This window comes from Balaenoptera physalus (assembly GCF_965194825.1).
Source record: "Balaenoptera physalus genome assembly, chromosome: 1".
Lineage (NCBI taxonomy): Eukaryota > Metazoa > Chordata > Mammalia > Artiodactyla > Balaenopteridae > Balaenoptera > Balaenoptera physalus.
This window is the reverse complement of record NC_138882.1, coordinates 60364524-60392026: the sequence shown is the minus strand read 5'-3', so window position 1 is coordinate 60392026 and position 27503 is coordinate 60364524. Positions and strand designations below refer to the sequence as shown.

Below are 27503 nucleotides of genomic sequence, written 5' to 3'. Positions count from 1 at the left end.
GAAAATAGTTTTACACATCTAGGATGACTGCTTTTCTTTGGGTATTATTTTATCCACTTTTTTACTATATATATAAGAGTATATAGTTTTATATATATAATATATATTTTAATTTTATATATGTAATTATGTATATGTAAAAATACAAATCCCTTTTTAAAAATGTACTCATATTCTCATGGCATTTTATTGTACAGAACGTCTGAGCCCTTTTCGTTCATTCCAGAAGAATTTGTTCCTTCCCGTTGAGCACAAGGAACAGAAACACAGTGAACACTCAGCACTGTGTCATGCATACGTGTTGACTTTTTTTTTTATTTAAAGTGAAGAGATCTTCAAGTGAGAGAATTAATCATAGAATCACAACAAGAAAACAAATACTTTGACTCCTTATTCTGAATTCCATCCACTTAACCCTGCTGTTTCTATAAATGGTTGTGGGTGAGAAAGCTAGCTGTTCCTCCAGAACCAATAAATGCCTAAAACCGGGTCCTCTATTTGTTGACTATCACTATTGAAAGTGGTGCTGTGGCCTTTCCTCTTTGAAATGGGAGTGACTACTCTGCCTTCTGAAAAAGAATATGTTTCAGCCAACTTTCATAAAGTTCAGAATTTGGTGGGCAGTTTCCTTTGAAAGTTTACATTAAGCGTTCTGCCACTCAAGTCTCCATATGGAATTGTTTAAGAAATTTAAAGCCAGCAATAAATGCCTCCCCTCAGACATACTGTAAGCCTTTGTCTATTGAAATGCAGCAGCTGTTTCATTGCTTAAACATACCAGGTAACAGCAGCACAAAGAAATAGCAAGTTTACGACAGGCGGTTGTTCTAGACAGGCTACGGGCAAAGAAACAGAGTTTTGTTCGGTACATTAAGAAAACACACATATAACGCCCCACAGCAAGCATATTTTGATGGCCTCTTCTCTGTAGCTCACACCACCAGAAGTTCTCCATCAGAGAATCAAGAAAGTGGATCCAGTTTTATTTGAAAAGTATTACTGGCTAAGTGGCACACAGTTCTGTGTTTGAACAGAATAGCCACCTGCTGGGTACTCATGATTTTGTCCAGTTTCTAAATGAAGAAATTGAGGCCCCAAGAGGTTTAAGTGACTCGCCCAGAGGGTTCATTTTACTTGAAGATTTAATTAGGGTTTGTTTGAATATGAGAAACAATGTTTTGTATCTTAACTAGTAAGTAGTTTGAAACATCTTTCCTCATATTCAAACAAACCCAGCTAATACAAAATAGAATGTAAAGTTTTTTATGAAACATTTTAAGAACCAAACATGAAACCTAGAAGCATTTCACACTTGGAGCCTGTGCCCCTGGACCCCTGGAGGTCCATGTTCACTCTCCTTGGCCATTGATGCTTTGGTGGAAAATTATTAACATGTGCCCTAGTTTCAAAACTTACTGTAACTTTAATGTGTGTGAAGCAGAGTGTTATTTTAAATGTTCGTTATTTGAGGGAAAAGTGCATCTTAAATGCCAGAGCACTGATTTGTTTCCACGGGTCAAGAATTCTGCATCCTGCTCAAGAAACAGATCCTGACTAGGACCCAGAAGCCCCACTCTTGCTCCCCCTCCCCTATCACTCCCCACCAAGGGTAACACTCCTGCTTTCTTACACTGTAGATGAGCTCTAACTGTTCTTGAACTTTGGAATCATACAGTACGTACTTTTTTGTGTGTCTCTCTTCTTTTCTCGACCTTTGTGAGTCAAAGGATGTTACTTTTTAAAAAAAAAAAAAAAGAAGGAAAACTTCGTTGGGCTTTAGCAAAATGAAATCCCTCGGAAATGTAAAGCAGCCTTAAGCGGAAATGAGAGAATTGTGAGATCTCAAAGAATCACAAAATTCTACCCAAGTCCCTCTCTAAAACTAAACAAAATTAAACTTCTCAATTAAATTTTTATGTGCATATTCATGTGAATGAGAGTTAATCACCGTCCCATTCTGTAGTTCCTCCTGTCTCAAAACAAAGAGATTTTAAGGAAATGGTCTCCTTAGTAAACTGAATGGTATGAAAACTCTATAAATGCGTCTTCTATTTGTGAAGGCTTTAAAATGGTTTTAGTAATAAAGACAAAGAAAGTTAAAGATCCAAAAATACTGCAGGTTGCTAGAGAAGGGTTAAAGTAAGAAAGAGAGGAAAACATGTGGAACGTTTTTAATGACCTCACATTCCTTTACACTGAGCAGAACGACATGGTGCAGTAATGCCTGTTTATCTAGCCTGTAGAGTTTGAACTGGAATGAGGTTTTGTGTGTGAGAATTTTCTGGTGAACCACACAGAGATGTATAGGTTATAAGGTGTTATAATTAAAGGCATAAATATTATTTCAAATCTCACATCCAAGTATAATTAGTTTATGTCATGTTCTGTGAGGTATTTTCTAAATGCTATCATGTAAAAGGGATCCACTTGCCCTCCAACTGTGCAGAATCCTTGGTTTAAATATTTGTACCATTGACATACAAACTGCTCAGAAAGTCCCTGAAGTGTCTGGAAACTCCCCGAAGTCCCCCACCTTTGTTCCAGTTGTAGCATTAGAAAGTGAGGCTAGCAGGAGGAGAAGAGTCTTTCTAGAAGTTTTCTTAAGTGCAAAATAAAACGTTAACTTATGCTTTATGTTGAACTATGTCACTTGACGCCAGCACTGTTGCACTAGCTTCCTACCTCTTCATACCTAACGCCAAGTTAGACTATATACTGTAAAAAGAATAGCTTTTGTTGATGGAGCACTGACTAAATGCTAGGCATCATGCTAGGCAATTTATATGCACTCTTTCACTGAATCCTTGTACCAACTCTTTTATTTTTTTTCCTTCCACCAACTCTTGAGGCAGCTCCTACCTTTAATCTCATTTTACAGATCAGGAATCTGAAACTCAAAGAGGTTAAGTTATTTGTCCAAGAACAATCAGTGTTAGAGCTAGGACTCAAATTCAGAACTGTCTGATTCCAAAGAATATGCCCTTAACCACTGTGCTATATTGCCATTTTCTCTCATGCTAAAATTATTCATATTATTTCAGAACATTGCCAAATCTTTTGGATAGTAGGCAACTATCCAACTATCCATCTATGTTACAGTTTTAGTGTGTAACATTTTGATGTGGAAGAGTTGATTCAAGGCAGATCTTTGATCAAAATGCTGAAGCAGGCTCTTACTATTTTATTTCGTGGTTTGTTTGACAGTTGCTTCTTAATTCAGATCTGCTTTAAATCTATTCTTGGAAGGATCTTCTTTTAAATTGTGTTTAATAGATTCTAAATGATACTCCAGGAAGATGTAAAGCTTCAAAAGAGCTTAACCCAACTGATGGTCAATGCCAGGAAACTTGTCTGGTTTTGAGTTTGGAGTTGCACCATCTCTCCAAGTGGATACACACACCTCACAGTGGAAGATTTGTGCAAGCGTGCATGACTCCTTGGGTACCTGCAAGTGTGTTTGGCAGTAAATAAATCTTCAAGGAGGGGAATGAAATATTTCTTAAGCCAAATTTACTATCTTCTCTAAATCTGACTTTCCTTGACTTCCCCTCACCCAAACCTCAATGCCTGAGGTGTCTTTGTTCCTTTCTTTGTTGCCCTTCACATCCAAACAGCACCAAGTCCAGTTGGTTTTTCCTTTATAATGTCATTTCTATCTGCCCATATTTTCTATGCCACTTACTAAATTAAACCCTTATCATCTCATAAATGATCTGCAATGGCCTTCTGACAGATTTCTTTATCTCTACTACCACACTTGCAAATTATTTTCCAATCACAGCCAGATTGATATTCCTAAAACTCTCTTTTATTATTTCACTTACTTGTTTTAAAAGCCTTCCATGGCTTCCCATTGCCAAGTGGATAAAGTTCAAACACTTTTCCTTGACATTCAAGGCCTTGACATCTGGCCCAAGGTTATCTGGCCAAATTTACCTTCCACAGCTATCACACATAAACCTTCCCTTCCACCAGACAGCTGCCCAAATACGTCTTGCGTATTAGATTGCTTCCACATTTAAATCACTCCTGGTTTACAGAACATGTGCAGGGAACACTTTTTATTTCACCACAACAAAGCTGTGATTTAGCTGAATTTTCTGATTAGTAGAATTATCTACATGGTTTGATACCTTTAAAAAATAGTGAAGCTATGTGTTTTTAGAGTCTTGTCATCTCTGAGTTACAAATGTAACTACAACCCAGGAATTTTGAGCATCTGACAGGTGTTCTGTTGTCTGCTTGAATTAGTAACAATTAAATGTACTGGACTTTGGCCTTTCTTAGAGCCAGTGACTCTAGATAAGCACTAGCTTTCTCATTTAACAGAGAAACTGAAAAATCCAAGTTGCTTTATTTTTCTAGGCTTAAGTTAATTGGCATACTTGTGCACCACACTAAAATAATGATGCTTAAACATAAATTATCTTTTCTAAGCACTCAAAGTGAGGTAAGGGGGTGAATGGAAAGAGCACTGGACTTCAAGTCAGAGGATTTGGGGTTCAACTTAATGTTGCGTGACCTTGGGCAAGTTACTTAAACTCTCTGAAGTCCATTCAGTTCCTTCATCTGTAAAATTGGGATAATATACATTTCATAAGTATGCAGTGAGAATTAAATCAGATAACTTGTGAAGGCACATTGGATTTCATTGATTCTCACATTCACTTTTTTTCACATTTAACATTTCTAACATGAAGATGCATGTTACACTCAATGACATCTCGGCATTCTGTCGTAGTTTAGTTGATGGTGTTTTTTTCTTTCCTAGTGGCACATAAAAGACTGGTGTGTGTCTTAAAATCAGTGGTGTCTTAGACTTGACGAAATATAACGATTGGTTCTCTCTCCCTCAGGGCTGCACAACATATGCATCGTCTCCATTCTCATCCTGCCACAAAATGCCCCTCCCCTGAGACTCACACGAATTGTTCATATTTTAGTTTGTTTTCATATATCCGTTAACTATGGAACCTTATGTCAGTCCTCATCACTGTTAAGCTCTAGAAAGCAGAGAATATATCGCTTTTTCTTTTTGTAAATCAGCTTGCATAATTATATACGATTCTGTATTTAATAATAAATATTCACTTATTGGTGCTAATTCCACTTTTGAGACAACACTGAAACCTGGGGTCTTAATAGTATTCCAGTGATTTTGGTAAAAGCTAGGTAAAGGGCTGGGAATACCAAGGAAGGCATAACTTGTGTTATTACATAGTTTTCTGTGTGTCGTTGTTTCCTGTTGAAAATACCACTGCTTACCTCCTGGTACCTTCCCTTGTCTATATATAAGCCAAGCAGCCTCAGACAACATTGCAGAAACGCTTGTACAGCCAACAGGCCCTGTTCTGGCGATGGTGAGGTTTGGCCCTCTTTTCAGCTAATCTATGTTTTTCTTTACTGTCAACAGCCATAAAACAGAGAGGAAAACTGTTATTGGCATTGGGAGGATAATGAAGAAAATAAGCGTAAACAGATGCACGATGCATCCCTTTTCCCAGAGTGGACTTTTGTGGCCTTTGTCCACAGGCTCTGAACCAGTTTATCATTCAATCGCTCATTCATTCCCATTTTTTACTTTTCTGTGGTGACCTGGCAGGTTAAAGATTTCATAAATTCTGAGCTCCTAGCACAGTTATACTCTTCAGAGGACCAAAATACTCTGATGGAGGAATCTGCCGAGCAGGCTCAGCGCCGGGATGAGATGCTTCGAATGTACCAAGCCCTTAAAGAAGCCCTCGTGGTCATCGGCGACATCAACACAGCCACGACGTTCACGCCCGCACCGCCGCCGGTGGACGACTCCTGGATCCAGCATTCCCGCAGGTAAGAAGATGGCTCCACGTCACCGGAGGCCTCCCAGCTTGTCCAGTGTCATTTTCTGAATGTGCTTCCCTAAACCAGTATGCACCTAAAGAAAGAGGAAAAAAGATATTTAAGTCCAGGAGCGAGAGAGAAGGTCAGATGATCCCAACCGCTTTCAAAATCAAGCACAAAATCGTCGGAGACGCCTCATAGATTAACTGTGTGGTTTCCTTTACTCATAGAACTACCTGTTAGATCTGTGGGAAAGAACTACAAGACAGAGCTGCCAAGTAAACTATGAAAAACCTAACAAACTTTTTATCTTAGGTGTTGGCATATCCCAATGATCTGTACTGTTCTAGGGTGTGATGGCTTAGGAGTGAATATGATTTGAACCTAATACATTTTTAGAGGGTGTCAAATTCAGAACCAGGCAGATCCATCTCCTGACCCTAAACATGGTCCTAAAGTAAATCGCTTGAGGAAATTGGATCCCAAAGATTACAGGTGGGGAATTCTGAAGTGTGTCCATATTCCATTGGAGAGCAAAGAAGCCCAACTAAGAGAATTGGGGGCTGACTCACATGATAACTTCTTTCTGAAAGGACTATTTTATCTTGAAGATTATGAGTTTGGAGGAACTAAGGTGATTGGCAGTGGAAAGAATCAGAACATGTGAAATTCCTTAAAAATTTACTGACTTAAATAACTTTGTGTTACACATAATTAAAAAAAAAAACCTTTACACTTAAAAAAAAAATCAAGCACAATATATCCTTACATTGGAACGTTATATAGCCATTGAAAAGAGTAAGTTCTTTAAGTAGTGAAATGAAAACACAGGCCAGTTAATGTGAAGCTTAAAAAAAAATGTTAAGTTGTAGAACGCTGTGTACAAAAAACAATGTATGTATATATAGAGAGAGAGAGAGGGAGAGAGAGAGAGAGAGAGAGAGAGAGGGAAGGTGTTGTAGAATATAGTTAAAAAGGATACCCGGGAAAAGATGTTGGTTGTCTCCACAGAGCAAGCGGGGAGGGGAGGGAAACTTTCTTTTCACTATTTACCCTTCTGTGCCATTTAACATCCCTAACGCGTGTCTGAGTTAGTCAGAAAATACTTTTAAAAAAGCAGTCAGTTATAAAATATTTTTTAAGGATGAATTCCAGCGGAGAGGAGGATGGGCAAACTGCTGTCGGTCTCTGCCCCCAGGTCCCCGCCTCCAAGCCCCACCACCCAGCGGAGGCCGACGCTGAGCGCGCCCCTCCCGCGGCCCACGTCCGGCCGGGGGCCCGCACCCGCCATCCCCTCCCCGGGACCCCATTCGGCGGCGCCTCCTGTGCCCTTCCGGCCTGGCCCGTTGCCTCCTTTCCCCAACAGCAGCGACTCGTTCGGGGCACCTCCACAGGTTCCGTCTCGGCCCACCAGGGCCCCTCCGAGCGTCCCAAGGTGAGTGTTCTGCGCGAGGCCGAAATCAGGGCCACGCTCGTCGGTTCTCTTCTCATAGCCTGACAGACAAAATTGATTTGGAAAAAAAATGGTAAAGATACTGTCATACACGTTTTCAGCTTTCCCTCCGGGAGGGGGATCATGGGAAGATTGCTGAGCCCGTGACACCATTTAGAAACCAGTATATGGCCTAAACCTCTCCTTTCTCAACTGGCACAAACTAAATGGGACCAAAGAAACCTGGGTCCAGATGAATGACGTTTTGGCAGCTGTTTGTAGAATTTGACGGAGACCTTTGAAATGAAAGAGCCGTGGCTGGGTCGCTGCAAGCTGTGTGCTCCCTAGGTCACTGGGGCATCACCAGCTAAGGCCTGGCCTTCTCTATTACCAGAGGAGTTCTAGAACACCACTGACTTCAAGGAATATTATCTATCTGCCCTCTGAACTTTGACCCTTAAACCCAATATTATTAACTTTAATGTAGGCTGAGTAAAATTCTGGCTGGTTAATCTGTGATTGTTTTTTAAAAAGCTATGCATAGAAATTTTAACACAGGCATATAATTGCTGTGCGCAGTCACTGATAATATATATAAGATAGAACACTGTACATTTGAATAATACATTTGGCCTTTGTAAGCAGATTGTCAGGCTTAACTGTGAAACAAAATAGCTAATAGGGCTTCCCTGGTGGCGCAGTGGTTGAGAATCTGCCTGCTAATGCAGGGGACACGGGTTCGAGCCCTGGTCTGGGAAGATCCCACATGCCACGGAGCAGCTGGGCCCGTGAGCCACAACTACTGAGCATGCGCGTCTGGAGCCTGTGCCCCGCAATGGGAGGGGCCGCGATAGTGAAAGGCCCGCGCACCGCGATGAAGAGCGGTCCCCGCACCGCGATGAAGAGTGGCCCCCGCTTGCCGCAACTAGAGAAAGCCCTCGCACGAACCGAAGACCCAACACAGCCAAAATAAATAAATAAATAAATAAATAAATAAAATTAGGCACACATTTAAAAAAAAAAAAAAAAAAGCAAACTGACTTTCTAAAAAAAAAAAAAAAAAATAGCTAATAAATAAGTAGAACTTGAAATATGTATACATATAGTTGAAGCTATATTCTAACCTTCATACATTTATGGTCAATATACTAATTAGAGATTTTGAAAATAGAGGGAATTAGGGTTTTTTCCCTCAACATCAGAAATTTAAAAATGAAAGAAAATAGCCCATACAGAAAGTTAATTTTTTAGAAGTTCAATTCAGAGGATTAAAATATTTGTATACTCCATGAAGGAAAACCTTACTATGCAGGTACCATAAAAAGAGAAGTGAGTTCTGCCCACCCACGAAGCCTGAGTCACCTCACCCTCTGATTTCAGTACTTACATTTATTTTGATCTTCAGGCTGTTGGGTGTAATGAAGAGAAGAAGGGGCATCTTAACCCACTAAACAAAGGGAAGTGTAGAAGGAATAGAAGGAGATGTGGAATCAGAAGACCTGGTTTGCCACAGGCCTTGGGCCACTCATTTAACTGAGCCAGGAGTTCCTCATCTATGAAATAAAGACATAACAAGGATGTGGCCCAAATCATATGAGATGAGGTATTTGAAAGAGTCTCACAAACTGTAAAGCGCTGTGGTTGTTACTGCCATCATGATTTTGGTCCCCATAAAAGAGGATATATGTACTCTCAAACCTATGTATTTTTTTTTTCTAACCTCAATAGGTTTGGCTTATAATTTATTTGGAACTGAGCTGAATTTCTCATAATAACAGTAACAACAGCTAGTATTTATTGAGCTCTCAACGTATGCTAGGCACTGTCCTAAGAGCTTTGCAGGTACATTTTTGTTTAATGCTCACAACAACCCCATGAGATAGGTTATTATCCGTTTTACAGACGAGGCACAGAGGTTAAGCAACTTGCCCAAGGCTGCTCAGCCAGGCCCAAATCGAGCTGGGCTTTAATCCCAAGCAGTCTCCTAACCATGTCGGGGTTTCTCCACCTCAGCACTACTGACATTTTTGTTGTGGACGTTGTGCTGTGCGTTTTAGGATGTTCAGCAGCATCCTGGCATCTACCTAGTGGATGTCGGCTGCACTCCCCCAGTTGTGACCACTAAGAATGTCTCCAGACATTGACACTGGGGGTGGGGGGAGGGGCGGGGGGATGCGGGGAGAGGTTAGGGTTAGGGTTGAAAAGGCTTGAGAACCCTCCCCTGGAGAACCACTGCACTGCAGTATTCAAAAGACTGTCCCTTCCATGTAAACAAGCATAAAGGTCAGCATTGAGCTTCACTACACACAAGATTAAATTATTGTTTTAGGAAACTTAAAACTGACTGGGAAAGGGTCTGCCGTTGTGCCAAGAAGGTGTGGAGGCCATTGGCGGGGCTGGGGGAGGCGCTGGCGGGGGTGTTGAGCGTGGGAAGATGGGAGTCCCATACAGGGGCCTTAAAGTCGGCTATTTTGTCTGTTTAGCTATAAGAAGGAACTAGAGCAACCTGGTGGTGCCTGCCTTCAAGAATGAAAGTGCATGTCTTTGCCTGCTCGCTTGGCTGCTTTACCTCTCAGTTTCAGATAAGCTGGCTTGCCAATACCCTTCAGAGATAACTGTTGAATGCTAAATTGATTTGTTAAGCCAGGTGGAGTCGCCCTTGGTATTTCCCAGCTCACACACACACAAGGTAGCCAGCAGGAATCAGGCTCTGGAGCCTCTGCTGGAGAAGGGAAACTGCCAGGTTTCAGGCACCTGCTTTGGGGAATTTATAGGACAACAGCGTGTTATTCAGAATTTCTGGATTATTCTCAGGTTAGAGCCAGAGTTAACTTGGTCTGGCCTTGCAAAGAGTCTCAAAAGTAAAACAGAAATGAGGGTTCAGAGTAAAAGAGGAAAATTGGTGGGTTTTGCTGAGCCTTCCAGTTTCAGCGCCGGTTCAGCGCACTGGGAGGGAAATCCTTGGGGGGACGAAGGGAGGGGTCACCTGAGAGAGAGCAAGAAAGACTTTGTTAGGATCCTTATGCCTATTAAAGTTTAGCTTTAGATGGAGAATTCTGACCACGTAAAGTCTGTTTTTAATAAAAGCCAGGGCAGGAATCCTACCAAATGCAAGCCAGAAATGGGGTTTAAGATTTCAAAAAAAGAAAGAGAGAAAAGGAAAGGGAGACAAAGATAGAAAGAAAGAAAGAAAAAGTTGAGGGAAGCTCTTGTTGAAACTTCACCTTGTTCCATTTATTTATATACTCTCTTTTCCCTCCATGACTTGCCTCCATTTTCTCTATTAAAAACTAAAATAACTCGAAATGCCATTATCCATCATCTCCAGAAAAACAACCCTTAGGTTTCCGAGAAGGAAGTTTAATTTTTTCTCCAGTTTTTTGCTTTCTTAAAGGCCCTTTCTCCCCTTTTATCTGAAACCAGAAACTCATAACGTGACAAGACAGCACAAGCAGTGTCCTGCCGGCTCCCTGTTGGGCTTTAATATTACAAAGGCAAAAACTGAACTTTTAGAGGCAAAAGATTCTGCCACTCAGCGTGTGCCTGTGCATAGTTTTCTTCTGGATAATTTGTGATTTCATTAGCAAGTTGTGATCTTCACTTTTAAGAGCATAGATTTATTGTAACCCTATTCAGATATAATGAAAGCACCTGCAATTGTACAGAAACCATGAGTGTTCTGCTTTTTTTAAAAAAATGATTATTATTGTATCTTTCCATTCCAATGTAAAGGAAGAGGAAGGAGAGAGGCTGGTCGAGTGGTTTTTGGCCCAGTTTTTCTCAGCTGCTCAAGCTGTTCTGGTTTATGTGCATGGAGACTTTCAGTGAGGGCTAGAAATATTGCACACTGCATGCCTGTTTTAATTAACTCCTCCTGAACTAGGGGAGCACCTCTATCCCAAAGAGCCTCACCAGCATGGATGCTTCTGCCATTAGAAAGTTAACTGTACACAAATCTGATTTGTGGAACACTTTCTGTTGCCAGAATGTTTGGTGTGTCCCCTCCCCTCTCACCTCTATCAACTTCTCTGAAGCGGCTGAAACCCAGTTGGAAAATCCCAGCCAGTCGTGTCCTTGTTGAGCAACATGATGTTAAACAGACATCAGTACCTCTTTAGGGACCCTATTCTCTTACTTGAAGATTCTAATCTTCACCAAACACTAACTTTAGGGCTGATGTAGCTATTTTCGGTTACAGCTTCTTAAAATTAGCTAATTGGGAATCACAGCCTTTGACATTAACAGAACAAATTAACTGAATCAGAGTGTGTTTTTCCTGGCAACAGCCCGACTCTGGCATTATTTCACTCATTTGTCTTCTCCCCTTTCCTTGGACTAGGCTATTTTGCAACGGTCAAAAGGGGATAAGGGTGGGAGGAAGGGTCTCTATCCAAGGAAAAGCAAACTTCATTTACCTCATCATCCAGTCTCCTATTTAAAAAAAAAATTTTTTCTGAAAAATAGAAGTCCTTTCTTTTAACCAGCCCTGTCACCAAGTCTGATGGTGTCTTTTAAAAATGACAAAAGTGAATCAGAGGAAAGGACTTAGCTTTTACTCCAGCTCATTCACATGACAGAAACACAGCATGGAAACCAAGAAATGCTCCACAGAAAGAGTCTCTGGTGAGGCCCATGGTGAAACTGGGGTCCCTGCACTGCAGAGACAGCCCTGGAATAGCATCAAGGTTATCCCAGGGCCTCCCACTTATGCTCCTTCCGTGACTTATAAAGTTTCCCTGACTTGACATGCACACTTTGAGAGTCTCATCACAGCCCCACATTCTCAGTAATTTACTACTCAGCCAACCATGGCAAAAGGTACATCAGTTTCTCTACATGAAAAGACAATCCATGCACTCATGTTCTTTTCTTTACAGAGGTAAAAGCCATTTGGTTCTCTTTACAATTTAGTTTAATCTGGTTTTAAATGTTTGACCCTGATGCTCTTCTGTACCATATCTCCTTTATGTATTTTATATGTTGATTTAATTGGCAGCTAACACAGAATCCCTTTCACCTAGGGATAAGGTCTCTCTGTTTTGTTTTGTTTTGTTTTGTTTCGTTTTGTTTCGTTTTGTTTTGTTTTCAGCCAGTCCCCTGAATTTTGAGTAAGAGCAAACCCATGATTCTTATGAGTGTGTCTTTGCATCCCTAATATCAAGGTTTGGTGCCATGAAGGATGAAGCTGCCGAGCCTTGAAGTTGTGGGCTCAGGGTTCACGGACAGTTAAGCGACTTGTGGGACTAGGCTGTCTGACTCCCCAGCAGTCGTGTACTGGAAACACCCTGACTTACTTCCTCCTCAACAGCCCTCTAAAAGTACGACTTCTTTTAGCAGCTGAGTGTCTTTGGACAAGTGATGATGAATTCATCTTGTGATTTCTGATTTCAGCCATGAGCTTTCTATTTTCCTCGACATCCTTCTCCTTTAAAGAACAAACAAATAAAAATATGATTAGGTGTTCTGATTTTTCAGGGAACAGTTTTTATATTTAGCAACTGGATTTAAAAGTCAAGCAAGGATTTTTACAAAGTATAATTGCTGAGAATAGAAACAACTTTGAGGCGTTCTTTCTGATTCTTAATATTTAAGGCATCTCATGAGGCTACTATGTAACAAAATTAGTTACAGAAATCCCAAATGTAATTAATAATTTGTTGCAGGTTTAACATGAGTTGTCACGATGCTTAACATATTGTAATGAAAATGGGAATTTGGCCACAAGCTGCTCACTAAAGAAAAACGTGCAATTTAATCTGAGCCCCACAATTAGATATTTCATCAAAATCATTCAAATGCCACAGTGATTCTGGTTGTAACATAATAATTCACTGAAGTGAATCAATGGTTAATGTCAAAGGTTTTCATTCTTCAGGTCTTGGTTTCATTCTGGTTCGAGTGGAAGTAAAATTAGCCTGGTGGTTTCCTTCTTGGGTATAGCAAACTTGAGTCTACTTTACACAAACATCTCCATCCCGCCACAGTCCACAATGACTGGCAGTCTGTTTAGGCAAGGCCCAGGAATTTGGGAGCTTTGCAGATGTGTCAAGGTAGATTTCAGATTGCCTTTCAGTTTTCAATGTGCCCCTTATCTTACTTTTCCAGACATCTGATGGTGCGGGAGGGTACAAGAACACGGAATGTAAGAAAGGATCTACATGAGGCAAAGTACAAACAGCAGAAATGCAGACAGGCAGCAGGGCAGTAAATATAACAATATACCATATACCATACCAGCCCCATGCTAACTGGCATTGAGTTAAGGGAACAACTGCTTCCATGTCCCACGACCAATAATAGCAAATAGCTCTGTCATTGTTCTCGTTTGGCGCTCTAAATTGCTAAACTTCAACAGTGTAGGGAAAGCCTTTCTGAGTTTCAGGGTACCTAATCCTGCCCCTGGTTTCACCTGATTGAGGAAGACAGCCAAGACGGGAGTCTGGCACAAGAGCCACTGACCAGTGAAAAACGCACAGCCAATAATTATTATTCTTCCTGTAGCCGGTCAGCAGCAAACTGTCACCAGTTGGAATCTGCTGAATGTTCCTATATACGAGTTGATGTCAGCTCAGAGAAAAGAATTCTGCCCAGTGTAAGCAGACCCACAGTCTTGTAGATGCACACAAGCTAGTACTTCTGTTTCATCACTGCCCTCTTTTGTCTCCCTCACTGTAAGAAAAGAATGATTTTACAGGGAAAATCTTCATTTTCAGGCAGTTGTGGTCAGATGGCATGTTTTTCAATGACTTGAGAGATTCGTGGCACAACATGATCCATGGCTCTTTCACCTCTAAATTTTATATAAGCAGCAAACTCCAAGAATGAGCTGCTGGACACCTCTTCCTCCCTGTGACTTATCAGCTACGAGGAAAAATTAGAAGTGAAATTTAGCTTACTAGAGCTGCTTTAGCCGATAAATAGCCAGGAAATTAAACATGAAAATGTAAATGCTGCATCTTTCACTCAGAATGTGCTTTACATGCCTCCCTCCAGCAGAATGAGAAAGGAGTTGAGGATTTAACTGAGGGTTTGATGGCTTTTGTCTGCTTGTCATAACTTTATTGCTGCTTAAACATAGAATTTTTAAATGCCCAATGTTAAAACCTGTAGCTTACTCTAGCCAACGTATTGTAACCGTTGTCTAGGGGAACCTCTGAATCTAAACACATATTTACACCCTTTAGTTGCCAAATGAAATCCACCTGGCTTACCAAATGCTGTTTCCAAAAGAATATTACACTTTTGGTCTGGCCAGTATTTTTAAATGCAGGGGATGGGGGGCGGGGTGTTGGAAATGCATTGGGTTTGCAAGAATCTGCATGTGTACTGATGCCGCATTACCGGTATTTAGGTGAAGTTGAGATCGTATGGCAACTCTGACCAGAAATACAATTCCTACAGAGGCCAAAGTCCAAAGCCACAAGGAACTGAGGCAGCCTCAGCATGGCACAGTACTTTCTTTTCTTTCTGGCTACTTTTCAGGCATCAGAGCCACATGGTAGGCAAACCTGCAAATAACAAGTGCTCTAATTTCTGAAATTATTTTTTAACCATTCCCATAAACACCAGGAAATGTCCACTCCTGTTTTCCAGTCAAAATTATCTGCTCACGTGAATTGTAGAAAGAACACATTCCGTCCAAGGATCAGGAAAAAAATCCTTAATCAAAATGGCAAACAGCAAAATTCTCAATCATTCATGGTCAATGACAAGGCCAGGCCTTCTTGATTTTAATTGCTCAGACTCGTGGAGAATTCCAGATCTTTATGAAGTCAACATTTTCCCCCATTGGGATTAGTTTAAACACTGAAAAACAGGATAATACTGTTCTTGCTGCTATTATGGGAACCCAGTAAATATGCAAGTTAATACAAAATTTAGAAATATGCTTCATCCCTTTCCTATTTTTTTTGTTTGTTTTGTTTTGTTTTTGTAGAAAGGCTAATGAACCAACTGAGACAGAGAATAAGCTAAAGACTAGATAACCACCAGCTAGATATACCACCACAAGTGAATCCCCAAGCTTCTATGGCAATGTTGAAAACCAAGAGAAAGGAGACCTCAGGTGGCTTTGAATATGATTTGGAAAATAATCTTATTTTACAATCAAATACACCAGTTGCCTCCACCATGTAAATACTACCTGTATTAGGTTTCAGATTTTCATGATCAGCCTTATCTAAATTTCATTATATTTTGCATTCATCTAGAATGAGACCTTTTATGAGAGTAGGAGATAGGAAAGCCTTTTTAAAGGTATTTTGCAGCCCAAGAACCTAAAATGGAATTATTCCACTTGGGAATGGATAATTATGTAAGATATATTCTGTACCACGTGTATTTTTTTAACTTTATATTAGGATTACTCTCAAAGCCAGTTTTAAAAGTGAATGAAGTTTTTCCCTCAAATAAATCTCCTCCTAGTCTCGTGTTCAAGGGTCTCCGCCAGAAAGTCTGCACACTGCTTTGCCTTTAGACCACCATTCATGGAGGAAAGCTATAAAAACTGAGGAAAACGTCTACTTATTTTTAAAACAACTAGAATTTCTTCTTGCTTCTTAGTAGTATTGGAAAATATTTTAATAACTAAAATAATAAAACTTCATGTGAGGCCAATTCTACATTAATTATTGCCTCTTGGGGTGGAAAATTAAGGAAACATGAGTAAATGTGTTAACTAGAGAAACCACTGCAGTAATTTCCCTGCACGTATCTGGGTCTAAGGTCACAATAAAATCCATACTGTACATAGCCCTTGAAAGAAAGCAAACTCACAGTTTTAGCTCTAACAATAGTAGTATCAGAACACTCAGGACTGAAATTAATGGACCATAAAAATCCCTGTGATTCATCAGTAGAATTTGATTAACCTACTTAAATGCTCTACAGTTCAGTTTAGGGATCTGTAATGAGGGTTGTTGATATGATTGCTTGATTTGTTTTAATATTTCAAACACTCTACCCCATTACCATCTTAATACTCGAAAACTAATGAGTATTTGAAAACTCATTTTAAAGCACCGTATCTTTGAATAAACATGTTGAAATCGTGTTTCTTGCTTTTGCTTAAAACTTTGGTGTGTGATTGATGCCACCTTGTAGATTTCCCTCTTTTTTTTTTTTTACTGTACTCGCCTCCTTCCACCCGGGACCTTTTCTATTTGATACATAGTGTTTATCCAGTCTTGTAGGTGTCCGAACAACACATGGGGCACTCATACCAATGACCATTGTTACTGTGTTGTTCCCTTCCCTGTAGAGCAAGAAATTTCAGCAAAATATTCTTGACAGTCACAAGGGATCTTTGCAATTTACAAATACTTTCACAGTCTCCAGAGACCCTTCAGGTTTCTGTCAAAATGATGTCATTTTTATCATTAGAGTTAACTTTTCTGTTTTTGTCTATAGATTTCATACCACTTATTAAAGTGCATTTTGAGGTACAAAAATATGAAGCTAGAATAAGGAAGGTAGCACTGAACGTTGTCTCCAGTCCAGAAAGCAATGTTAAATCCGAAAGGCAAGGTTTTAGGACGTTTCTCTTTACTGCATTCTCACTGCACTCCTGCACTGTACCCCAGTCCTTCTGATTCCCCTTGTCTGTCAGTTGGGCCCTACACCCAGTTATACAGGACAGTCTTCCTTTGGTTGCTTCTGTCTGACACCTGCCTTCTAGCTGTGTTTGGCAGGCCAGCAGGATGAGGTAATAATCAGAAGAAAATGTTCTGGTTCTTTGGCCTCATCCATGTACAACATTATTCAAAACAGTTTTCTGTGAGTGAGAATAGAGTTGCTTTGAGGTCCCTCGGTCTAACATTCTGTGGGGATGTGGAGGAACAAAACTGTAAACTTTTTTGATCCCTTCTAGAGTAGTGGAAATATAAATTATACCTGCCTTTGTCCATCCTCTCAGTGATGTTTACAGACAGATATATGTAGAAATGAGAGCCTTTCATTTGTAAACATTCTGGCTTTACTCTCTCCAAGTCCAGCCATCTTCTTAAGCACAGCTCCCATGGTTGTTACAGTAGTGTTTTCCTAAAAGCATATTTTGTGAACTATTTCTCCAAGATGATGGCAGTTTTTGTAAGACAGATGCCTAAAAGACATATGGTTTTCATAGATTTTTCCGTCTAGACTAGCTTTATTTAGTGACTTTTGGTCTGAATTGGTCTAGTTAAATTTTCTGTAGGAGCTTATATAAAATTTTTAAATGTGGGCATACCACTAAGGTGTAAAACAAAAAGTTTGACTTCTTGTTGGCGAGCGATTAAAAGGGATTGGTTGAAACTTTCCTTCAGGTTAAGTAATTCTGATCGTACTGTACGCCCACTCATCCATTCCTCTCCCACAACACTGTCCAAAATGGAAAGGCTTACCCTAAAAATCCGGTAACTGTTAAATTCATATACTTCTCACTGTTTTCCTGAGTAAATTCTTTGTATTCCAGTTGATGTATGTGAGTGTGTTAGAAAGCTCTAATTCTTTCTGCAGACTCCTTACATGGCCCAGGGGACATATGATTCCTTGCCCTTTTAGCACCAGTTTTTACAAACACAGCATTTCCCTCATTTTAAAAAAACACCCAACAAGCCACTGAGTAAAGGAGACGAACATACAGGAGTTTTCGTAGTGCCTTCAGACACCAATGAAAATTACATTTTAAAATGCGGTTTTTGAGCCGGCATCAAAGACTCATTTAGCAACAATATGACACTTCAAGAGAAAAAGAATAACTTCTAGACTTGCCCAGAAAGCAGCCTTTCGCTCCCTCTTTTGTAAGAGCTAACACCGCAGATCCGTTCCCAGTTTAACTGCATCAGAACGAGGAGACTCGTGGAAGGGAGAAAATGTGGGCCGTTCTCTCTCCACCAGTATCATCACTTGGCTTCGCACTAAGCATTTAATTGGACTCGGTCACATATTTGTTCACTGACATGGCAGCTTGCAAGGCACACCGCCTCTCTGTTTTTCTGTTTGCTTTCAACTTTTTTGTTTTTAAAATTTGAACTCTAAGGCATGTTAGAGCTCCTCCTGCTGGAATTTTTTTTTTTAATCACTGGGATTCTAATTAGTAAACGGTAACTCGTCTCCATTTTTTCCACTCGGACTGATATGAGTGACCGGAAAAATACCACGTGGTGCATTTAAAACTGGCCTTTTAATTCACTGGGTATCACAGGTCAGGCAGAAATGAAACGCTGGCACAACGTAAATCTTCTGTAAGTCTTCAAATTCCCTGTGCTCAGTTTTCTCTTGTTGTTGTTCTTACAAAAATAAGAGGAATTGGAAAGTTAACTTTTGCATCAGTATTCCTAATTACATATTTACCCTCTTTGAGATAAGGCCCCAAGTCAGATATCATGCCCGAAAGCTTCTTGCTCTCTATCAGAAAGGGGCAAAAGGTCTTTTCCACCTTTCCAAAGCAGAGATGAATTTTACACTTTCTTATAGAGATCCAGTGTTGCCTTTTCCCTCCCTATCCTTGCTTGTTTTGCTTCTTCTCCCTGACTTGAGATGACAAAGGAATGTGCATCTCAGAAGTAGAAGTTTGCCTCTCCCAGTAGCTAGTTCTTAGCACCTCCTTCCCAACTTCTCCTCCTTCCCCCAAATGTCTGAGTTGGCCAACCCCTTCCCCTGGTGCCTGGGGTGGGAGTGAGGGGAAGGGCAGGGAGAAGAGGACAGAAGAAGATGAAGAGGGTTAGAAATAGTTTTACCCCAGCTACCATCAATGGGAGTAGGTTTCTACATACAGCATGTAAGTTCTTAGATCTCTTTGGGCATTTCTTGAAAAAGAGAGAGAGGGAGAGAGAAGGGAGGAAGGGAAGGAGGGGGAGAGAGAGAGAGAGAAAGTCTTCCGAGGGGACACTGCCTAACTTCATTCAATAGCCATGTGCGTGTAAATCTCTTTAAAAACCACATCCTCTCTCTCTATGTAGTTTTCTCATCACTATATTCCTCTTAACCGTCTGCTTCTTTGCATACCTTTTAGTCTTTTTCTCTACCCAACTTATCTGTCGTCAGTGATACAGTACAGAGGCTAAAATATAAAAATTAATCTCAGAAGTAATGCTTTTTAGGAATCATATTTTAAAACAACTAAAAGCCCTCCAGAAGTTATTTGTTTTATGAATTAGGACTTGGAGCAAAACAAGTAATTTTGCCACTTGTGCTAAAGAATAAGATAATACTTGATTTCTCAAACTGACAGTACTTTTTCTAGCTTTTTTTCCCTTCATACATACTATCTCCTATTCCTGGAATGCCAGTCCCCTCCACTTGTTTTGTTTTCTTCAAGTCCTTCCAACCCTCCAACCTCTTTCCATCCCCAGGCTAAGACTCCAGGTGTCCCTGAAACTCTTGAGGCATAATCCTGCCGTAGCACTTACCCAACTGTGGACACTGTTTACTTGTCTCTCTTCCCAGCTCAAGTAGAAACTCCTGGGCAGCGACTGTCTTTATTTCTGTACGTCTAACTCTTAATACAGCACCTAGCACATAAACAGGGCTTATTGAGGTAATGAAAGAAAACAAAATGTGTTGATGTTTGGTGTTTAATCAAAGTTTATTTTTAGAATTAGCCCAATATTTAGTGTATTTTAAGAAGCAATTTAAACACACTTTCTCTCTTGTTCTGTTTTGTTGAAAACCTTGCCTGGCTAATTCTTTTTACAGCTCATAAACTGAGCAGATTTAATGTGGGCAAATCATCCCTTAAGCTGCCTTTTTGCTGCAGCCACAGAAGTGGGTTTATCAGTACCATCCTTACGGGTGAAATCCAAGTCAGATATGTAAAATAAAGTAAGGAAAGTGTGGCAAGGTAGGTTATATTAGCACTTATCTCAGAGACTAAGTTATACTGTATATTATATGTTTGCATCATCAAATAAAAACTGTGGACTGTTTTTCTCCTTATGTTCTTATTTCAAAGTCTATCAATTGATTCATACTTTCCCAATAGCATACATTATAAAATCGTGGGTTCATTTTCACAGGGGAAAGAAATGCTGGCTCTAAAATGTAGCAAGAATCATATTAGAGAATTTTTTGAATCCTTTAAATGGACTCCAGGTTCTCTGTTCTCTCCAACATCTACTGTAAACTATTCTTGGACAGTTATCGGCTTACTCTGTTACTAAAGCTAAAAGGCCAAAAATATGCTGGATAGCATCCTATAGTATTTTTGATAATAAATTACAAAATATTATCTTCCATGTGGACAAAATCATGACTGTTTATAGCATTTTTCTGAACTTATTAGCCTTAGATTTTTTAGACGTGTAAAACCTGTTTTTTGAATAAATGCTCGAATCAAGAAGCAAAGCACAACACAATGCTGAAATTTAAAATGCTGTGTCCCATAATCTGTTCTCTTAGAGCAGACATTAGCAAGAGGAAGTCCTGGGTCATAGTTAGTTGCCTTTCCATTTCACCGGGAGGTGTGCTCCTGTCTGATTTATCCTTGGGGATGTTCACTCATTCATGTTCTTGAACTTCTGGTTGGGACACTGCCCCTTGCAGGTGCTGTGGAAGGCTGAGGCAGGGTAAGGAGTAATCTCAGGTTTTAGGAAAGTTTATAACGTTGTTCAGATGCCTTAAACTTTGAAAAATGATGCAAGGATTAAGTAATTCAAGAGGGTCGTGGAGAAGTGAGGCGTTTCAGTTCCTGGGAAGGTGATAACTATGGGCATCTCCCAACTCAACTGATTCTAACGCCACCAGAGCCATTTTTGCCTGGAGCCACTCTAGAGCCGAATGCAGCGGAGTGCACTGTGGGAGGCGCTCTTCACAATTTTAGAAAACTCAGAAGCAGTTTTTGCTTTTGTTCTCTTTTGTTTTCTAAGAAATTCATCCAATGTAGCCCTCAAAAAGGAGGTGCCTTACTTCTTGTGCTTAGGTAGAGAAAACCCTTCATTTTTTTTTTTTTGATCTGTTTCATCAATAAGATTAAAAAGTTGTGCAAGTTGATATTAGATTCTCATGGCTCCTAGAAACCTGAGATGTATAACTCTCTCATGATCCTAAATGCAATTATCTGTAAATTAAATTTTGAGACAGTTATATCTTAAAGCTTCACCTATATCTAATAAGTAGAACTTATGGTATAAATGAAGCCTATTGCATATCCTTTTTTTATGCAAATAACTATCCTCTTAGGCAGATAGCATTCCCCTAGAAGTATCAATCTTTGAATATTTTTTTGAGGGTGTTCCTTTTTTTTTTTTTTAAATTTGGGTCCACCTAGCTAACTAGGTTGGATTTCAATCATACCCTCTCCAAAGATGAGAGTTTGGAATGCATGGTTAGATGTGCTTAGTTTCTATACCTACTGCCATTTTCATGAGCAAATACAAGCTTCCCTAAACAAGTAGTTATTCTTCTGGTGATGACTAACAAGAAAACTACCGTAGCATAATATCTTTGTCTTTATAAAATAAACCTAAAACTGACCCATGCTTGAGTCTAATTTCCAAAGGTATCAAAGTATTTCTACAACCATTTCTTCATCTTTCTTAAGATCTTTTTCCAGCACTTTCTCTTTTTGCTTTTACTTTATCTGGCAAGTGAAATGAATTGCTAATGAAGCAAGGACAAAATCATTTATTATGTCTTAGAACAGTTTTCAAAGCACAATCCCAGGACCAGCAGCATCAGTATAATCTGGGAACTTGCTAGAAATATCTCACCCCTTTAAAAATTCCGTGTGGGACCTAGAAACCGGTGTTTTAACAAGTCCTCTGGGGAATTCTGAGGCACTGTCCAGTTTGAGGACCATAGCCTTAGAGCATGCCAACATAACTGCCCAATAGAAAGAATCCTGGCCTGGGAGTCATGATATCTTGTTTTAAGCACAGGAAAGGACAGAGCCTGAGCTACATAGACCCAGTCTGGCTCACATACTTGCCAGACAGATAAATCCCACTTCCCATCTTGAAGAGGAATAAGGGCAGGGGCAGAAAAACCAAGACATTTCAGTAATCAGTGTTATGCTGATTACCAGGAAGCAGGGAGCTAGAGGAAAGGTAGCTTCCATCCTCACCCCCATGCTGATGCACCCCTGTTCAGATTGTCTCTCATCATGAATACCTAGAACCAGTTAACCCAAAGAAGAGCAGATGAAAATTTAGTTCTGCCATTCTTAGAAGAGAATCGAACAAGACAATAAGACAGCTGACGCATTCTTCTCTCGTATCAGTGTAGACAGTTTCTCCCCCACCATGCCTCCCACCCCAAGTGACCGTTTGACTTTCTTACAAAATTTGTCATTGTCCAAAATACTGCAAACGGTCCATCCCTGCAGCTACAAATGCAACTTCAAGTATTACATCTTTCCCTTTGACTTGGAAGCAGAAACACAGCTTTTCTATTGTAACCATAAACCGCCCACACACAACACAGTGTTTCAATAAACACTAAGTGATGCAAGATGCTCCATTGCAATATAATGGGTAACTTAATGAAGCCCATCACTGCACAAAGTAACAGAGGAAAATTTGGTGCAAAACAAATAACTCTGCTTGGCCCAAAACAAACTGTCTTATGAGGTGAATGTCTTTGGAAACTCTTTGAATGGTTAGGAACTAGACCAATGAAATGAACCTTAACAGTAAACCTTAAATGTTTTTCTGGTGTTGAAGTTGGCAAACATCTTAGCATTACTTATTAAGAAAATTCACACTGAACAACTTCATGCTTCTCTTGAATTGCTTTCTTTAGAGATTATTGGGGGGTTATTGTTTTAGAAATAAGATGATGCTCATTTCTTCCAGTAGGGTTGACAGACTCTTTTTTTTTTTATAAGTAAAATTATTTTATATATAAATAGTGAAGAAGTTAGTAATCATAAGCTTTCATAATCTATGACACTGACACATTAAAAAAACAAAAACAAAAAAAACACCAAAACACTGTAATCTTTACTTAAACATTCTAAGACCGAGACAGTGAAGCACTGGAACACACTTTTTAGGGGTTTTTTTTTTTTCCCTGCAATAATGGCCAATTATGCTATTGTAATTACCTAACCAAGCTATTGTAATTACCATCAGTCAAGGGTTGACAGACTCTAGGAATTTTAATTACTCAGTACATATATGGGTTACTTTAACCTGAAACCAAGCATATTTTAAAGATGTTATAATTGTTTTAAGAGAACATGATGGAAATTTTATCTTTTTTTTTATCATTAATTCACCACACAGGTGTGCAATGCCTAGTCAATGCCTTAGGGACTCCGTTAAAGTGCTCATAATGGGGGGGGGCTTCCCTGGTGGCGCAGTGGTTGGGAGTCCGCCTGCCAACGCAGGGGACGCGGGTTCCGGCCCTTGTCCGGGAAGATCCCACGTGCTGCGGAGCAACTGCACCCGTGCGCCAGAACTGCTGAGCCTGCGCTCTGCGGCCCGCGCGCGCGCCTGGTGCCTGAGCTCTGCAGCGGGGGGAGGGCGCTGCCGCGGTGAGAGGCCCGCGCACCGTAGCGGGGAGTGGCCCCTGCTCGCCGAAGCTAGGGAGAGACCGCTCGCAGCAACGAGGACCCAACGCAGCCAAAAATAAATAAACAGAAAATAAATTTTTTTTTTTAAAAAGTGCTCATAATAGATAGGTTCTCCTGATTTATTTATTTGAAAAAAAATATTATGAACCAAAGGCGACGCTGAGTTCTGGGATACAGTGGTAAACAAGACAAAAGACCTGGCACATAGCAGAAAGTTATATTTTTCTGGTCTCCTGCCTTGCCTTCTATGTGCAGTTGCCCATTACCGTGGACCTTGTTGTGTCCCATCAGCATGGTCCAAAGATTGGGGTGGAGATTAATGAGAAGTTTCTGTTCCATCAGAGTATTTCAGTCTTTCTATTCTCTGTCCCCATCAGTGAACTCCTCCATTCCACCTCATCACTTAATTTCTAGTTTCTTTAACCCCATTATAGACCTTCATTCTCTTATGACTTCCACATTTTATGTGCCACAGTTAAAATCATATTTGCCCCGGCTTTGACCACATTATTGTATTTTCAAGCTCTGAGAATATATTCTCAGAGTCTGACTTACAAAATTTTGCCTCAATTTTTCCACTTAAATGGGGTGCCATAGTAAAACCACTTGCATACTTCTCTTATCCCATTCATCTTCCACTATGAATAGGTTTTGAGTTTTTAAAAATCATGCAACATAATACAGTCCACATAGTACATGCTCAATAAATAATACATGCAATGCATAACTGGAAAGCATGTTATAGATCACCTAGTCTGAGTCTCCTGTGTCATAGATGAGAAAACTGAGGCTTAGAGAAGTTTAGTGATTAATGATTATACATACTGGCAATTGGAGCTGAAATCCACATCCTTTGACTTCTGTGTAAACTTGCTGCCTCAAATATAAACCTCTGACAAATGCCTCAAAAGATTGTATTTCTGGCCTCATTGGACCCGCTCACCTTGACCTGGTCTGTACTCTAACCTGGCTAAACATCCTTGTATAGGTACTTTTCAGTCATTCGTTTGTTTGTCTACTATTTAATAAATATTTATTCACTGCCTTCTAATCACATTATACAATGATGAATATATGTAATAAATACAGAATATGTGGTCTCTGCACTCAAGAAATTTGCAATCTGTTGGAGGACACAGGCAATAATCTAGTAAATAAATACATAATGGCAAGCAGAGTTAAGTGCTATGAAATACATAAAACTATGAAGCCATGAGGAGTGGTGGTTGGAAACTATAGGATGGTCAGGAAGTGCTGAGGAATGACATTTAAGCCAAGAACAAAAGGATCAGAAGAGAACTCAGTTTGCATTCCTTTCTCTCTTGGCTACGACCCTTGGTCAAAGCTATCACATATGCATGAAACAATTTCCAACCCACCATGCCACACTGTGCTCTGCCCCTCACTGCGTTTGTCGTTTAAGATCCACTTTTTTCAAATAAAATCCCCTAATTAAGTCCATCCCATTATTAAGCCTCTGGTAGAGTTTCCCTTTTTCAAGTTCAAATTCTGGCCAACTCTCTTGCCCCTCCTGTAACTGCTTAAATGCTAAGAATATATTTCTATAGGTTATGTGACTAATTGTCAAACTCCCTGAGGAAGAGCCTGTGATTTACTATTTATTCCAAACATCTGCTGAACAACTGAGCAGTCAAATACCCTGTAGGTAGAGTTTCCAAGAGTCTAAATCCTACATGCCATTGTAGCTTCTTTTTTTTTTTTTTTTTTTTTGCAAGAGCAATGATTTACTAAAAAAACAAAAAAACCCTCTTAATATAATGTAAAGATCAATGGTTATCACAAGTATTCATAAGTTGTTTCTTTCTTCTAGGAGTAACTTTCATTTATTCATTTTGTCAAACATTCAGTGGCTGAATGACAAGCCCTGAGCTAGACACCACAAGAAAATGAAGATGAGTAAGACACAGCCCATTTCTAATCAGTCGCAATAAGCATATAAACCTAATTCTAGAAATATGTTGAGATTCTACAGAAGCATCAAGATAGGGAAAGGTAGGTCAGAGAAGACTTCACCAAGGTGAGTCTTGTGGGAGGAATAGCAGGTTCCAGCAGATAAACAAAAGAACATTGAGAACATAATTGAAGGCAACACCCTGCTAAACACTCTATGAAACAACTCAAGTGGACATGACCTCTGGCCTCTGGAAACGTCACATCAAAGGAGAAAATGATGTAGGTTCAAATCCAGGACATAAGTTAAACAAATATGGCCATTTCAAATGAAAATGAGCAGTATGCTAGTGAAAGCGCAGGTGTTTTTGCATGGTCATAAGTGAAAAGGAAATTATAGGAGGATTTTTCTCAGCAGGAAATTGCCGAAACATTTCAGGTGGTCATGGTAGCAGGTAGCCTTTCTGCAGGAAAAGGACTGACTTGTTTACTCAAATTAAAGAGCTAGTAGGGATTGGTTTAGTTTCATAACTGTGCCTATAAAGTATCTCTAATTACACTTTCAAAAACTGAGCACCTGCTTAGTAATGAGACTTAGTATAAGAGGTTAAACTGGAATGCACCTTCCCAAGGAAACCTTTCCTCTAAAGCCTCCTGGACATTTTTCAAGTACAGGAGGCAAAAGAAACTCTACTAAGATCTGTGAGTTTGTGCTTAAGTGGTCAGTATTTGTACCATTAATCAACAATATCTCTTTTGCTTTGATCTTTCCTTGACCATCTAATTTTATCTTATAGCTCTGTAATTTTTTAACATTTCATAACCATTTTCTTTAACTTTTCTAACTTCACTCCTTCATCCTGAGAAAAAATATTTGATTTGATCAATTTAGTGTGTCCAATACAGAAGAAAATTTCATGACATGACTGTAATTCCAGAAGGGTTCTTTCTGAAAAAAATCAATGGGAGAGTTTTATCAAGAAGAAAGGTTTCAATTTGCAGAATTTGTTGAATTTTGTTGGCTATAAACATTACTCTCCAAGATATGACATATAAAGTCAAGTACACACCCAAAAAAGCTTATTAATACATTTAGGAAATAAATGTTTGGGTTCAGGGAAGAAAGAGTATTAGTTGGTACAGCTGAGATTCTCAGATATAGTAATATTTCGTTATCTGGAGTTTATTCAGCAACCTCAGCTATTAGAAACACCATTACCAACCAGAAAGTGAGCAATACTGCTGCTAAGAATAAAACTTTTAGGACTCAGGCGCTCACCCTGAGCCTGTTTACACTTATTGTGGAGAACTCTAAAAGCCTTAATCTTTCTGACTTTCTACTGCCTAGCAAATTAGAAGTAAAATACAGAATAAATTGGAGAAAGCTACTGCTAAAGACAATGAGAAGTGATAATTAACATGCAGACAGGGAGAAAAAATAGGAAGAATATTACTTAAAGGGAAATAAAAATTCAAACCCCATCAGTCTCTGAGGCCTAAATACCTTATTAGTTCCTGGAGTGGGCATAACATAGTACGCTTCATACTCTGTTGACTGAGAAATATGCCGTGTATTTCAGATGGCTTTTAAATGACTTAATATTTTTATTAGTATTGGGAGGGACGACTTCAGTTTTTAGCAAGATTTGTATATGAAAAAATACCTCATTTAAAAAAAAAAATGCTAGGTGAATGAAAGGTGACAGTATTAAATTATTACAAATGGCAGCCACTCCTGCTGACCTGTCTGTGCATGAGCATGTGCGTGACGGCTCTTTCTCAGTGTCTTTGGGATAACCTTCTGCTAGATATTCTACTTGTGTCTTTACCTGTCTCTTTCTCTCTTTC

General features: G+C 39.7%; 1 protein-coding gene and 2 long non-coding RNA genes across 8 annotated transcripts in view; 1 reads left to right on the top strand and 2 right to left on the bottom strand.

Moving 5' to 3' along the window:
- The window catches only part of DNM3 (dynamin 3), a 578846-nt gene that overhangs the window by 541833 nt on the left and 9510 nt on the right, over positions 1–27503 (top strand). For 4 of the 6 annotated variants that reach the window (XM_082437591.1, XM_082437593.1, XM_082437588.1 and 1 more), the window contains 2 exons: positions 5603–5829; positions 7019–7255. In XM_082437591.1, coding sequence (XP_082293717.1) covers positions 5603–5829; positions 7019–7255 — 464 coding nt within the window. Of the gene's footprint in view, positions 1–5602; positions 5830–7018; positions 7256–12414; positions 12671–15188; positions 17649–27503 lie in introns of those variants that run through there. The other 2 variants (XM_082437589.1, XM_082437592.1) reach the window with 2 other exon arrangements.
- LOC309649525 lies at positions 5781–12404 on the bottom strand. The gene is made up of 3 exons (XR_014257184.1): positions 8640–12404; positions 7207–7314; positions 5781–5914 (listed from the first exon to the last, which is right to left on the bottom strand). It is a non-coding gene; the product is annotated as an uncharacterized lncRNA (long non-coding RNA).
- LOC309649506 lies at positions 12555–27499 on the bottom strand. Its single transcript, XR_014257165.1, has 3 exons — positions 23723–27499; positions 18002–23671; positions 12555–12677 (listed from the first exon to the last, which is right to left on the bottom strand). It is a non-coding gene; the product is annotated as an uncharacterized lncRNA (long non-coding RNA).